Source organism: Epargyreus clarus, unplaced genomic scaffold (assembly GCF_041222505.1).
Source record: "Epargyreus clarus isolate Ecla_fem2 unplaced genomic scaffold, WU_Ecla_fem_2.2 ptg000007l, whole genome shotgun sequence".
Taxonomy (NCBI): domain Eukaryota; kingdom Metazoa; phylum Arthropoda; class Insecta; order Lepidoptera; family Hesperiidae; genus Epargyreus; species Epargyreus clarus.
In genome coordinates, this window is record NW_027332215.1 from 8,672,621 (window position 1) to 8,687,532 (window position 14,912).

The 14,912-nt window shown below is 34.9% G+C and overlaps 2 protein-coding genes and 2 long non-coding RNA genes across 4 annotated transcripts in view; 2 read left to right on the top strand and 2 right to left on the bottom strand.

Annotated features, from left to right (window-relative positions):
* LOC140743346 (uncharacterized) overlaps positions 1 to 14,912 on the bottom strand; it is a 466,218-nt gene that overhangs the window by 425,966 nt on the left and 25,340 nt on the right. The window lies entirely within an intron of this gene.
* On the top strand, positions 364 to 3,593 carry LOC140743341 (transcription initiation factor TFIID subunit 7). Its single transcript, XM_073074514.1, has one exon. It carries the CDS (start codon positions 595 to 597, stop codon positions 1,843 to 1,845), a length of 1,251 nt encoding a protein of 416 aa, XP_072930615.1. The 5' UTR covers positions 364 to 594; the 3' UTR covers positions 1,846 to 3,593.
* On the bottom strand, positions 5,634 to 6,308 carry LOC140743342 (putative SERF-like protein). The gene has a single exon (XM_073074515.1). The coding sequence runs from the start codon at positions 5,949 to 5,951 to the stop codon at positions 5,742 to 5,744; it is 210 nt and encodes a 69-aa protein (XP_072930616.1). The 5' UTR covers positions 5,952 to 6,308; the 3' UTR covers positions 5,634 to 5,741.
* Positions 9,159 to 10,547, top strand: LOC140743104 (uncharacterized). The gene is made up of 2 exons (XR_012102379.1): positions 9,159 to 9,561; positions 9,731 to 10,547. It is a non-coding gene; the product is annotated as an uncharacterized LOC140743104 (long non-coding RNA).

Consider the following 14,912-nt stretch of genomic DNA (forward strand, 5'->3'; position numbering starts at 1 on the left):
ATCCTGAGTCCTGACTTGTAAGATTTTTGTCCTGCGTCAAAGGGTTCAATAAAAGTGTAGACTGAAAAGTCATGGGACAAGAAATTGATAACGATGTTCCAAAAAAATAAAAAAATAAAACTAGGAATGTATGTGTATTATTATTTTTTCTTTTTACTTTAAGAAAATATATTGTGGCAAACACAAGTCAAACTGCAAACGTGTACAAAGTATAAGTTACTATACTCTCAGTGATTCAAACATGTAAATACATATATAATAAATAACATCTTTCAAATTTTAACGATTAACATTACATTTTTACATTATAATTTCATTTAAAGTTAACTTTTTAACCTCAGAGAAATAAACATTTTTTCTTTGGCAACTCACAATTGCAAATGTCAACATATTTAATCGAACAGAAATAATCAATACTTTCATTCGGAATTTTCAATTCTTCTCCATTTCTATTCCAATACCTGTTTCTGTAAATCCGTTGTAAAAAGTGTATTTCTTTAAATTTAAGTGTTTTACATTATATATTTGTTATGTTTGACGAAAATTTGTAGCGTGTCGGAACGCCCTGATCAATAGCAAATTAATCCATTCACGATGAACAAAGATAGAAGAGAACCGGATTACCCGACCGAACTGGAGTCACAGTTCATACTTCGACTTCCCGAAGAACCTGCGAAGACACTCAGGGAGGTGCTTAAATGCGGCGAAAATCTCAAAAACCGCCTCACCATTCAAGTGGAAAGCGACATGAGGAACGGTGAGGTCCGCTTCGATCACTGGCTGATGCATGGAAAGATTGTTGATTTGCCCACTATTGTGGAGTCCTTAAAAACAATCGACAACAAGAGCTTCTACAAAACTGCCGATATTTGCCAGATGATGATATGCAAAGAAGAGCCTGATCAACAGCCGGCTGAGGAAGAGTCACCTACGAAAAATAAGAAGAAGGATCCTTTTAAGGTGGACAAAAAATTCCTTTATCCGCATGGTATAACGCCCCCTACCAAAAATGTAAGAAAGCGACGTTTCCGCAAAACTCTGAAAAAGAAATATGTGGAAGCACCAGAAATTGAGAAAGAAGTGAAGAGATTGCTCCGAGCTGACAATGAAGCAGTAAGTGTGTCCTGGGAAGTGATCAAAGATGAAGATGATCAGCCTGGTCAACCAGCTCCACCACCTCCAGAGCCAGTGGCACCTGCCCCATCGAAACCTGGAAAGAAACAAAAATCACCAAAACGCAGGAAATCAACAGGCAAAAAGAGTGAAACTGCCACAACCAGTACTACCAAAAAGATAAATGAATCTTCCAATGTTGTTGACATATTCGGTGGAGCTGTAAGCGACAGCGATGCTGAGGATGACCATGTTAATGTTGAAATGGTGGAAGGTCAAATATCTCCATATGATAGTCGTGTTTCTGACACAAATTCCATGCTCAGCCTTAGTGACCGGCGAGATAGCTTCTCAACATCATTTGATCCACAAATCTTTAATACACCGCAGCTTCAGCCTCGCAGTGGAAAGAAATCCTCTCGGTCACGGGCTCCTACACCCAGTACATCTGCTATTTCAAAGAGTGCGGCACTGGAATCTTCAGAAGACGATGATTATCAATCCAGGGATATGAATAAAGATAATATGACCCTGAGGATTGAGCAACTCAGGACCGAGTTGGAGGAGTTGAAGCAGCGCAGACAGAGAACACAGCATGAAATTGCTGGAATGGAGAACTTGGCTTTGAGGCAGAGATTCCAAGACATTCTGCACACATTGAACCAAGACATTATGTATAAAGAAATGGAATACCAGGGCATGATAACCCTCCAAACCTCTGAGGACATATAGGGTTTGTATTAAATTGCCTCGGCATTGTACAATAATGTTATACTGTTATAAATAACATTATTGCTGAGGCAATTTAGGTACATTTCAATTTTACCTACTTGCGTAGTGTAAAATTAAATGTACCAGTTTATTGGTGTACACCAAGATGTTTATTAATCTATAAACATTTGAAGTAGTTTAGGTTACTATATTTAACACTTTCCTGGACAGGAACATACTAGACCAAATGTTTAATAACTCTTGAATTTATACATATATATATTAGTACTACACTCACAGCTGTGCTGGCACATGGGGACATACTGTGTAGTAACGGGAATTTGTATTTGACATAAACATTCTACCACTTAAATAAATAATAATTATTCCAGAGTTAATAAGAGTATGCCAGTATATAGCCTGAACATGAGAATAAGATTTCTTAACAACTGAACAGATATTTATGTGGTGCTGGTACCATGCACTTTCATATAATACACATGTAGATATCACATAAATAACTGTATTTGTGATGTTATTATAATTCTTTTCATGGAGAGTGCAATTTATAAATTATCATACCAATCTAAGTGCAAGCAACTAATGTAAAAAATATTTGAACAAAAATACATGTAGGTATTAAAATGTAAGAATATCTATCTTATGTCATATCAACGGGTCCTACGTAAACTGGTGCAAGTGTGTTTTCACAACTTTACAGTAGAGCGATTTGAATGTTCTAATGCGTGTAACTTTAACATGGACCTGTCGATATATAGGCTTACTGTCCATGAAATGTGTTAACCATGTGATTATAAATCACATATACTATGCATCTGTACAGTTAGTCTTGCTTTGAGGATTCTATATGTTTTTATATCCTTTTAGAGTCTTGAACTGATCATAAAAATAATAAAAGTTTTGGATAGGCCATATCAAACTGATTGATAATGGTATAAGCCATTATTTAAATTAGCCAAAAAAAAATTGGGACAATTCTAATCATATCTTAAATTGGAACAACTTTACAATCACATGATATACTATGGTTCAAAGAATGTAGGATATTTTTTTTAACCTGGTATTTATAATTTGTGTATGTATTTTAGGCTAGGTTTTAAATGTATTCATATAAATGTTTAACCATTTTAATCAATTTTTAATCTATGAGATACTAGGTTTAAGAATAATTACATTACATTCTATGTATGAATGTTTGTGGGGATAGGATCTAAGCATGTAAAATTTATAACTTTGATTATTCTATATTACCGATGTAATGGAACATAAGTTATTTACTCACAATTTAAGTGTAACTTATCATGCAGTAGTAAATTGTATGTGCAATTCCTTTTAACTTGTATGAATAAGTGTTTTTAGGTTTTAGCTGTTTTCATTTTACAATAGCATATTTTATTATATGAGCATTTTAATAGACTTTTTATGGATTAAAGCAGATTATACATTTTAAATATTTTTTGTCTAGATTAATTATACATTTAGATATATCTAAGTAATATTTGTTTACACTGGTATAAGCTGTAAGGTAGATTAAAAATATAACTATACACTATAGTACATATACAAATTGAATGTTATACATATACTTACGATAAGTAATATATTTTAAAGGTGTGCATCAAGCACACCTTTAAAATATATTACACTTTAAAATATGTTTAGACACTAGCTCTACTTATCTGTTATATATCACATATATATCAGTAGCACAATGTATTATATGAAAAATAAAGGCCAAAAAATTTAAATTGTTACTATTATTTATTACTTTCCCTTAAACATAATGTGTATGAATTGTACTACATTTTAATAGGCTTTTGTATTCATCCACCAAAACTATGAATGTCATGATAGTAAAGAGTTACCCTGCTGAATTGATAAGAATATCATAGTTGTTGAATAATACTCGTTATTAATAATTAATCTATCCAATTTTTGCCTACTACAGATCAAAATATGACAATTTCTGTCTACTAAGAGATGTTTGGTAAGATAAACAAACTATGTAGGTACCTACACCTACTCTGATACAAGAATTTTTTTTTTGGACGGAATCATCATGCAACAATTGGTACTTCTAATTTGATCAGCTTGAGCTGAAATTTGTAATATTTTATAATCCCTATTGATGCAATAAAATTTGAGCTAAAGTGGTGATGGACCTGGACGCTGCCATTGTCATAAGCAAACATTGTTAGTATCAAGAAGTCTCATTATAGTTCTATACACAATGTTGACAGTGGTAGAACCCTTAGTGGTTTGCTTCTGGAGGCAGCAGTAACTATCTATTAGTCTCTTAATGAAAGTCTGCTGTATTCCGCTTAAGAGTGTGGTGTGGTAAGGAAGACATACTTATCGAAAGTATCTGTAGCTAACAATATAGTAAGGTATTTGTAGACAACCTCGGGTAGAAATCTAATCTTATTCAAGGTTAATTATACATGTCCAAGAGCAACAGTAGCCACTTACTAATACTGATATTATAATAACATAAAACTATGCAATTACGGCGCATGTTGATTGTACATCCATCACCCCTTACAAATCTATCAATCTCAAATTGTTTATGTATTATAGGCCTCTCGAGGAAAGTATGTTGTGTCCTGTAATTGCTGCTTTTGGGTGTGTATAATGGTGACTGTTGTAGAGCTATTGAAGCTTTGCTTGGATTTAATGCTGTTTCTTCCCATAGGCAATAATCTATGTAGGCAATATTCACAAGAAAAATGAGTGTTGTTTGCTCAACACCAATACAACATAATATGTATTTAAATTAACATAATCTTGAAACACATCCCGACTTGTAAACAGTATCATCAACATTTTATGCCCATCATCATTCTTGCAATTTTATTACCACTTTGGACAAGATCTACCTATATGCCTGTAATTAGAATGCTTAAGTACATAAAATAGAAATACTTATTTATATATCCACATTTAAATGTGATATACAATGTCTTACATCATATAAAAGTAGAAAATGAGTATGGAACTCACCTGATGGTAAGTGGTCACTCCCATCCATGGATGGATGGATGGTAATCCATTCCAACTAGGCTTGGTCTTCCACCTAAGGTCAGCTACAGATGCATTTGCTACCCCTGTTATTCTCTTAAAGGTGTGTATAAATCTATTTAAAACGCAATCCACTCAGAGACCCCCCAATGGCTATTATCGATTCCTCAAAACATTGGCATTCCGAAAGTGCCACATCCACCTGTGTAGTACTAGGTTAATATTGATATAAAGAGTTATAATGGTTATTATGGTTATAATGGTTTATTACGAGAAAGATTAGGCAATTAGAATGGCCAATGTCGGGTGGTTCAAACCTCTTACTAAAAATAAACACTATCTAATGTGGCAAATTTGTAGTGAAAATAAACAAACATTTGGAACTGTTTGCCAAATTAGGATTATTTGATTTTTTTCTTAGTAATGGATAATATTATGACCAATTTTTGGCAAATATTGTTAAGGCTGGCCGTCGAATCAAATATCAAATTTCTCAATGACTGTCAGTCAGTGTAGTTTCATATCCATAACATTTTGATGATATCAAGGCAATGCAAATATTTGTGTACCAATGGAATATTTAATTAAATGAGCAACTATGTTTATCCAAGCACATAACAAGTCAGAGTATAGTATGGCCAATAAGATCAGATTTGCAAAAGGTTATCAGCAGTAGCAATAGATCAGTGATCAGTTTTCTTTATTTCAAATGTATTACAAGAAAAAATATTTAATAATAATTAAAAAAATTAAAAGTTAAATGAAACTAGTTTTTGGTATAAGAAATTTTTACTGCTGTTACATAGTGAAGTCAGATCTACATTCTACTTGGATACAAATATGTTGTGTAAAGAAAGTGTGCTTAAGATAAAAACATTTCAGCACTTGATTTTCTCCATCTGGTTGCACACAGCTGCAAGTTGTTCATCCTTTTTACGTTGCTTCTCTCTCATCAGTTCAGCGTCTCTGCGCTTCCTTTCAGAGAGCGACAGGCCGGTTTTCTCGCTAGCAGTCTTCTTTTTCTGCATTTCTTGTTGTTTCTTTTGATTTTTAGCTCGAGCCAAATCTCGCTGGTTTCCACGAGTCATAATGGCTATTATTCCCGACTTCCGCCAATTAAGTGTATATCCGACAAATATATGGACGATACGCTAGTCCGGCCGAAACCTAGGACAACGCACCGCCCGGTTTTTCACCTATAAGTAGATGTTTAGTGCACCCACTGTAGAAGAGCTGCTTTACAAACGTCTCCACCACCACCAGATGGCTATACGACGCTAGATGTGATACGAAATCAATATTTATTTTAATTTGTATAGTACTGCCGTGCTTTTAATTCGACAGAACTATGATCAACGGCGATGATGATACCAGTTAAAAATTATTCGGTTTATTCAATTGTCATCTTTGAGTTTGTAATCGAATATTATTTCGATTATAAACATTTTATAATTGTTTGAAATTAGTAATGATCATAGTACTAAGCAATCTATTCACGTTTGCATACGAAGTTCGAAAATTGTCAAATTTTACCTATCTAAATTGTTGTATTTCGAACTCTTGAAGTAGAGGTGTGACTAACATATTAGTAATAGGTACAGGTATTATAATACAAGCCATGTATATTCATATTAGGATAGGCGAATATAGAGTAATAGGTAACCAGGTATTAGTCAAATAATAGCGACGCGTAATAGCGAGGCGAGCACGTGAGTCGCCTCGTTATCACAATATGATTTGCCGGCCGCGGTCATCTCCTCTCATTCACTCGCCGAGCGGCCACAGTAGAAATATGGACCAGTATGGAAACTCCCTACAAGCGTTCGAAACGGCACACTCACACAAAAATGCGCCTGAAAACAACTAAGCCTGTTGAAGCATGAAAGATAATTTAATCACCTTCACAGGTTTACTTCTGTAATAGGCATACCTACGTAATTAATATCGTCCATATTCTCGAGATCTTGTATTTCATATTAATTATTGTAGATAATATTACTTACGCAGGTTACCAGGTATCAATATTACATTGAGTAGCTAATAGTGATGGGTTCACTAATCTGTGACTAATACCCAATAATAGGTATGGTATCATAATATACGATAGCTAATATATTCAATAATAGGATTACCTAAAAATAACCCTAATATAACATGTCTATCTTAAAGGTAGAAATTGGCTAAGATTAATATTAATAATAGTCTTGTGTAGTTCTACGAACTACCTCGGAAGAGCGCTCCCACAAATGAACTACGCGAACTAGATCCTCGATTGGTGTTTTCGTGTATTCCCGGTCCATAGTTCGTTAGCTCCTTACTGAACTAGTAAAAACGCGGTAACCGAACTAATGTTGTCAAATTTTATGAATATTTTATATGAATCAATAGGTGTATCCTGTTTTTAGCGGCTCAAACATTTTAATTCAAGCATTCCTTAATCTTGTCACATAATCTACAAAATTCAAATTTACAAATTGATTCAAAAAAGGCAGAGCTTTCGCTCTTATTTTGTTCATCTTCAGTTCCCGAATCTGAAGTGTTCGGTAAGCAGCTAAGAGCAGACGAACTAAAAGAGCGAACTAGTTCGTTTAGGAGCCGCGAACTAGATTGAGCGATACCAGTCGCGAACTATTATGCCCAAGACCAATTAATAACGGGCGTAACCTAATGTACATACTATTTAAATAAGTTCTTACGCGAAGAAGCTCAGAAACACTCATGAAATTTTGCTGCTAGAGGTCACCCATCTCGACCAATTAATTTTGTAGATGGCTTGAGATCTACACAATCCGCAGGATTTTATTAGTGCAGATGTGCAATGCACATTATGTTGTAAATCTAATAAAAAATATAAATAATAAATATCTTTACATACGAGTTCTATGTTAACGAAAATGACCAAAATATAGACGATTATACCTAATCGATTAATTTCAAAATTAATCGATATTTTTTGAAACTAATAGTAATGGCAACTCAGAACTTGTCATTACTTTCTTTTTTAATATAATAATATTCAAGAGTGAGAATATATTATGCCTATCAGAAATCGGTAAAATGGGACGAATACTTTTAACATTTTTTTACTTTTTAACTAAAATTAGAGCGATGACAAGGTCATAAATTAGCACGTTGCAAGTCGAACTCTCACACGGAGGGTTCCGTACCACCATTGTTTTTGTTATTTTTAGTATATTTTGTTGTTATAGTTCCTATATAGGTTTAACCTAAGCAACCTAACCTATAACCAAAGAGTATAGTAACTATTAGTTACTATACTCTTTGGTTATAGCAGCCATTGAAGTAAATGTATTGTGAAAATTTGAACTGTCTGCCTATTAAGACTCGATAGACAATAGTCGAAAAATAACGATTTCTTGTTCTCCATTTACTTTAAACTTATTTATTTTAAGTATTTGTTGTTATAGCGGTCACTCTTGTACAAAAATTCCAAGTATCTGTTTATTACTGTTTGGGAGATAGAGCTCTATGACAAACGAACAGACAGCGGAGGCCAAGTAATAGGGTTCCGTTTTTACCCTTTGGGTTTGTTATGCAAAATAAAGCTTAATATACAGGGTATTTTTTTCACATGGGTCTTGAACACCAAATTCGTATCTATGTAAGGATTAGCGAAACATGTTGAAAGGAGGTTACAAGGCCGATTTTGATAAAAACTATAACTGCATCATTCGTTTTTTAAAATATCTTTTTCCCTGGCTGAGAATCGAACGAGTTCATTTTGGAAAAAAATCATACGTATTTTGTACCATCGGCATTATTATGACAAACAAAAGAAAAAGCCTCATTTTTTAAAATATAAATATTTCATATAACCTTGCTACAACTATCAGCTAAAGAAAGGTCGTATAAACAATCTGTGAATTATAAAAAAAGGTATTTGACATTGATAAATTTGATTGACAAAATTGAATATTAACTCCTCAACCGATGGGAATAATTGAGTTATGTTTGAATATATATATATATATATATATATATATATATATATATATATATATATATATATATATATATATATATATATATATATATATATATATATATATATATATTAGGGCCCTGAAGGCCCGTTTGAAAAATTGTCATATATGTTCCAACCTAACCTAACTAAATAGTCAATGATGAACTAGCTTTGCAATTTCATTAGAACCTACACCAAATATCTTCAAACATAACTCAATTATTCCCATCGGTTGAGGAGTTACATATTTTGTCTCCGAGCCACATTATCAGACCCTTAAATAGTCAATGATGAACTGGCTTTGCAATTGGGTACTTGACACTAATAACAATAAAATATGAAATATGTTGGATATGATAGCTTATAAGTAAACATAAATTATGCAGTATTTCGTTTATTTTTTAATACGTTCTAAGTATTTTAATTTTTAAAAAGAAATTTTCGATTTTTTATCTGTGGATTTTAAATCCCAAAACGGCGACAGTGCTGCCTCAAATGTCATGTGACGTCACTACATCGAAACCAAACAAGACAAATAATAATTAAATCGTTTGCTGTTAGAGTTGGTTGAATTTATGTTGTGAACCGATATAAATCCACACCATATTAAAGTTGATAGCGTGTATCTGCTTAAAGAAGATATACAATGCAATAAATAAAAATGAATACAAAAACTTCCGCGAAATAACCTATGGAAATCATAAATAAACAACGTAAGTAAAATATTCTTTACATTTAATCATTTCGGACAGTTAAAACATTTCTTAGCCGACTTCCGATAAAAGAAAGGTTATGTTTAAGTGATTATCAAGCTTTATTAAACTATACTTATATTATGTGAACAGCTTTAAGGTTATTTATTGGCTATATTTATAATTTCAGATCCTCGCGACAGCATTATAGTGACGACGCTATAGGGTATGTGCAGTTTAAGAAAAAGGCAAGCTTGTGTTTCATGAAAAGTAAAAGTTGTCCTGAACACAAGGTACATCAAATGTCATGCACAGTGTCTATGATTGTATATGAAAAGGAAAGTATTAAATGGGATTACTGTCCTGCCACCCAAGGATGCTGCAAACATGCAGTAACATTTTTAATGTGAAGTTGTAGAAGAAGTGAGGAACCAAAAGTTTCGAAAGTGTATAAACAGTAGTTCTTTACTTGCATAAACTACCCAAAAACATGAAGGAAGGAAAACTACCATACAGTTGCTGTTATTGGACTACAGATATAATTATGAAAATGACAGTGATAAAAAAATATATTCATTTGTTACAGAAAATAATTTTAGGAATTAAGAAAAGCATAAACGCAAGCAGCACACAAATTCAGCTTAGCAAGAGGTTCAATATAAACGAAGGAAATAACAGCTTCAGAATGCTTTGAGGTGATCTGTAGTAATTATTGTAACTGTAACATATGACGATAAATATATACAAAAGTTCTACTGTGTGTACTCAATAGAACCATATAAACCAAATATACAAATAAAAGACTAATATTAGCAAATCATGTATTTTTAATTATACAGTCCTGTAAGTTAATCAGTGCACATGCACAAGCACACAGTCATGAAATATTTTAATTGTGTCCTATTAATTACAGAATGGGCTCTTAAAATAGAATTCTCATAGACGTCTTATAATTCTATTCTTATCATAGACATTTATATATTATATTAAATATATGAATACTTCCACTTGCTGTTTTGTTTTGATTACGTCCCGTTCCAATGATTTGGAATTGACGAATCACTCGAGAGTTACTAAATTTATTCCTTTTTCTCAATAATACTTCTCTTACATAAATAGTATAAAATATCTAGTATGTAGTATAAAATATATAGTTTAAATCCTGTTTGCAAGCAATGACTGCTTGCAAACAGGATTTAAACATATAAGAATCTGCAAGTTCTTTAACGTTTATGAGATTTGGGTTTAGGAACTTGTATAAGCAAATTTGTTAGGATATTTAGCGATCGTACTTGTACACATCGTCACTGCACACGCCTTGTAATTTGACATTCTTGCAATTGTACTAATAAAAGTTAAATAATTCCCAAGATTTCCCCTGAAGTATGTGTAGCGTCGAAGTTTATTTCTATATTTTCAATGTGTTGACGTCACGCTACGAAATGACACTTGACCGCCTGTTTTGGCGTAACGTTCCGTTTACCGTAATAAAAATATGTTTTTTATTAATAAATAGCCCTTTTTCGAAAAAATTATCAATGAAAGGCATATATAATACGTATATGAATTCATTAAAACAGTTTCCCAAAAAGTGTCAAGTAGCCAATTTCATTAGAACCTACACCAAATATCTTCAAACACAATTCAATTATTCCCATCGCTTGAAGGGTTACATATTTTGACTCCCAGCCACATTATCAAACCCTTTAATAGTCAATGATGAACTGGCTTTGCAATTTCATTAGAACCTACACCAAATATCTTCAAACACAACTCAATTATTCCCATCGGTTGAGGAGTGACATATTTTGACTTCCAGCCACATTACCAGACCCTTAAATAGTCAATGATAAACTGGTTTTGAAATTTCATTAGAACCTACACCAAATATCTTCAAACAAAACTCAATTATACCCATCGGTTGAGGAGTTACATATTTTGTCAGCAGAACCCACTCTGATCCTCATCATATTTAAATGGGACCAACTTGTAGCAATAGTCCACACACGAAATTAAAGGCATTAAAATAGGTTCATAAACGGCGAAGTTATGGCTGTTATATTTACATGGGTGGAGGAGTTCCCCTCATTTTCTCCAGAATCCATCCATAGAGGATCTATCGATGGATTCATATTATGGAACCATATTTAAATGGGACCAACCTCCAGCTCGTCTCTACACAATAAAAAAAGAATTATTAAAATCGGTTCACTAACGGCGGAGTAATTCGTGTACATACATAAAAAAAAAAAGATACCGGCCGAATAGGGAATATGCACATTTTTATTTTATTATTTTAAACCACTTATTACATCGTTTTAACATAGTAAAAAATATCCCCTCCTTGCATCGTTCTCCTCAATGCTGAGGGTCGTGGTCTCTATTGGTCATCTTTCTCTTTATGATCTCGCATACCGTGGTGTCGAGATTTGTGCGGATTTGGTCAGACCAACGCATCGGACTGCGCCCACGGGGTCTATTGCCTTCCACTTTTCCGGTTACCAGAAGCTTTTCCAGGTTCTCGCCTCTTCTCCTAGCAATGTGGCCGAAAAACTCAAAAATTCTGCGGAGGCAGATGGTTGACAGTCGACATGTGATTCCAAGTTCTTGTAGGATAGAAGCGTTGGTTCTGTGAGCTGTCCAGGATATTCGCAGCATTTTCCTCCAGCACCACATCTCGAAGGCATCAATCCGCAAACGTGCGGCTTTTTTAAGTGTCCACGTTTCCGAACCATAAAGGAAGATTGAGAAAACTAATGTTGTCACTAGTTTGCGTTTAGTTTTCACACTGATGTTCCTGTCGATCCATATTTTGTTAAGTTTTGTCATAGTATTTTTTGCTATGCCAATTCGACGTCGAACGAGTTGTCAACTTGATCAACTTTTATAGCTCCTGTGAGTTCCAATTTATGTGTGCGATCAACTACCATTATTTTTGTTTTAGCCATATTTATTGACAACCCAAACTCCTTACTAACACTTTCCATTTTATCCAGGAGAGCTATCATTTCCGTTTCGTTCGCTGCTAGAAGTGTGGTGTCATCAGCGTATCGCAGATTATTAACTTTCACTCCGCCGACACTGATACCTCCTTCCCAGTTGTCACATACCTTCCTCATTATGTACTCTCCGTATATGTTAAACAAAATCGGCGAAAAAATGCATCCCTGTCTTACACCTTTGTTGAGTTGGAAGGGTTTGGAAAGTGTTTTATCAATCTTAATTACTCCTTGGTGGTTGTAGTATAAGGATTGGATAAGTGCTGTTAGGTGTTCTGGTACACCAAGGCTGGAAAGGACTGTCCATAGACTATTCCAGTTGACACTATCGAAGGCTTTGTTATAATCGATAAAACAGATAATGACTGGAGTATCGAATTCGTATGCTTTCTCTATGAGTTGTCGAATATTCAAGATCTGTTCTCGTGTGCCTTTTCCTCTTAAAAACCCCGCCTGCTCTTGAGGGATTTGCCAGTCAAGGTAGTTGCGTAGACGACGGTTCATGATGTGAAGCAGGATCTTACTAGCGTGTGATATTAAAGCCAGTGTACGGTAGTTAGTACATTTTCGAGTTGATCCCTTTGTGTGCAAGGGGAGTATTATAGATTTCGTTCAGTCCTGAGGCCAATCTCTATGTTGCCAGATGTGATCGCAGATGTTATGAATTAGCTGAATACCCTTTTCGCCTAACTCTTTTAAAATTTCTGATGTGACGCTGTCATAGCCTGGTGCTTTGTTGTTTTTCAGAATTGCGATAGCTGCTACAACCTCTAATCGAAGAATGGTAGGTTCTAGTTCCATGTGATGTGTTGAAGATGTTTGGTGTTCAGTATCATTTTGTTTGTAGAGAGTCTTGCAGTATTCACGCCATCTGTCTGCTATTGCGTCTATTTCATGTAATGGGATCCCTACTTCGTCTTCGATGATCCATGATTGTGGTTTAAACTGTCTAGTGAGGAGGCGAACTTTCTTGAACAGGTCAGCTGTTTGATACTTAATTGAGTATTGTTCAATGTCACCGCAGATTTGCAGTATGTAATTGTTTTTATCGCGACGACAACGAGTTTGGATGTTGCTACTTAAGTCAGCGTATTCCTTCCTTATATGTTCGTTCCATAAACCCTTCGCCTTAATCTCTTTCCTGCGTTGTATTGGAGACCAAGTGGCGTCGGTAATCCAATTCTTGTTTTTATCAATCGAGGTTCGGGAGGATCTTTCTTTGGTGATAGAATCCAAGGTATCACAGATTGAAGACCTAAGGAACTGCCAACAGTTTTCGGCATCCATGGCGGTAGGTGTATTTTCCGTTAGAGTTATCTCGAGTCGATAGCGAAAAAGTGTACGTTCTGATGGCTTCAGAGATGTTATTTTGGAAGATGTTATGCGTTTTAGAGCTTTTAAACGAAGGGCAAATTTGGCAACTAGTAGATTATGGTCGGAGCGACAGTCCGCTCCGGGGTATGTTTTTGCGTTTTTCACTGACGACTTCCATCTACTGTTTATCATGATATAGTCGATTTGGTTGCGGTATCTGGCTCCTGGAGATGACCATGTATATAGACGCCTAGCGTGATGTTGGAAAAATGAGTTCATTATGCTTAGCCTTTTCTCGATGCAGAACTCTATTAATCTTTGGCCGCGGTCGTTTCTGTTACCCAGTCCATACTTTCCTACAATTGATCTGATATGGTCATCAGTTGTTGTATTACCAATTTTAGCATTCCAGTCACCTAGAATGATCGTGATCTCCCGGTTTGGTAATGTTTTTAGGACCGTTTCTAGTGAAACATAGAAGTTGTCTATATCTTCCTCTTTAGCGTTTTCAGTCGGGGCGTATATTTGCAAGATGTTCAGTTTTTGTGGTCGGGTGTTCAATTTTAGGGAGATTATTCTATCCGAAATGGGTTTATAGCCCACAACGTATTTATTAATGTGGGGTGGTAAGATAAATCCGACTCCTCTAATACTCCTATCCTTGTTTCCTGAGAAGTATATAGTATTCCCGTCGCTTGTAGTAAAATGGCCTTCTCCACGCATATGTGTTTCACTAACACCAAGTATATCAACATTATGCTCTATTGCTTCCTTTTCAACTACTGACAGTTTTCCAGGTTGTAATGAGCCACGGATATTCCACGTGCCAATTTTGATCTCCTGTCGCATGGGTAGTTGGTCGCCCTTAGAATTAGTGGTACCAGTAGCAATTCTTCTTTGCGAGGCCTGGCACAATACCTCGTTAGAAGCTTCGGTAGCATATTTCACACCAGCCAGCCCGGCAACTGGTTGGCGCCGGTTGTTAGCCGGGTCGTCCAACGTCTCATTTCCTTTTGTGACTGACTTCATAGAGGCTTTCTTGGGAAACTACTCGTGGTG

Coding starts and splice junctions, on each gene's coding strand:
- LOC140743341 (XM_073074514.1), top strand. CDS start 595: ATGAACAAAGATAGAAGAGAACCGGATTACCCGACCGAACTGGAGTCA.
- LOC140743342 (XM_073074515.1), bottom strand. CDS start 5,951: ATGACTCGTGGAAACCAGCGAGATTTGGCTCGAGCTAAAAATCAAAAG.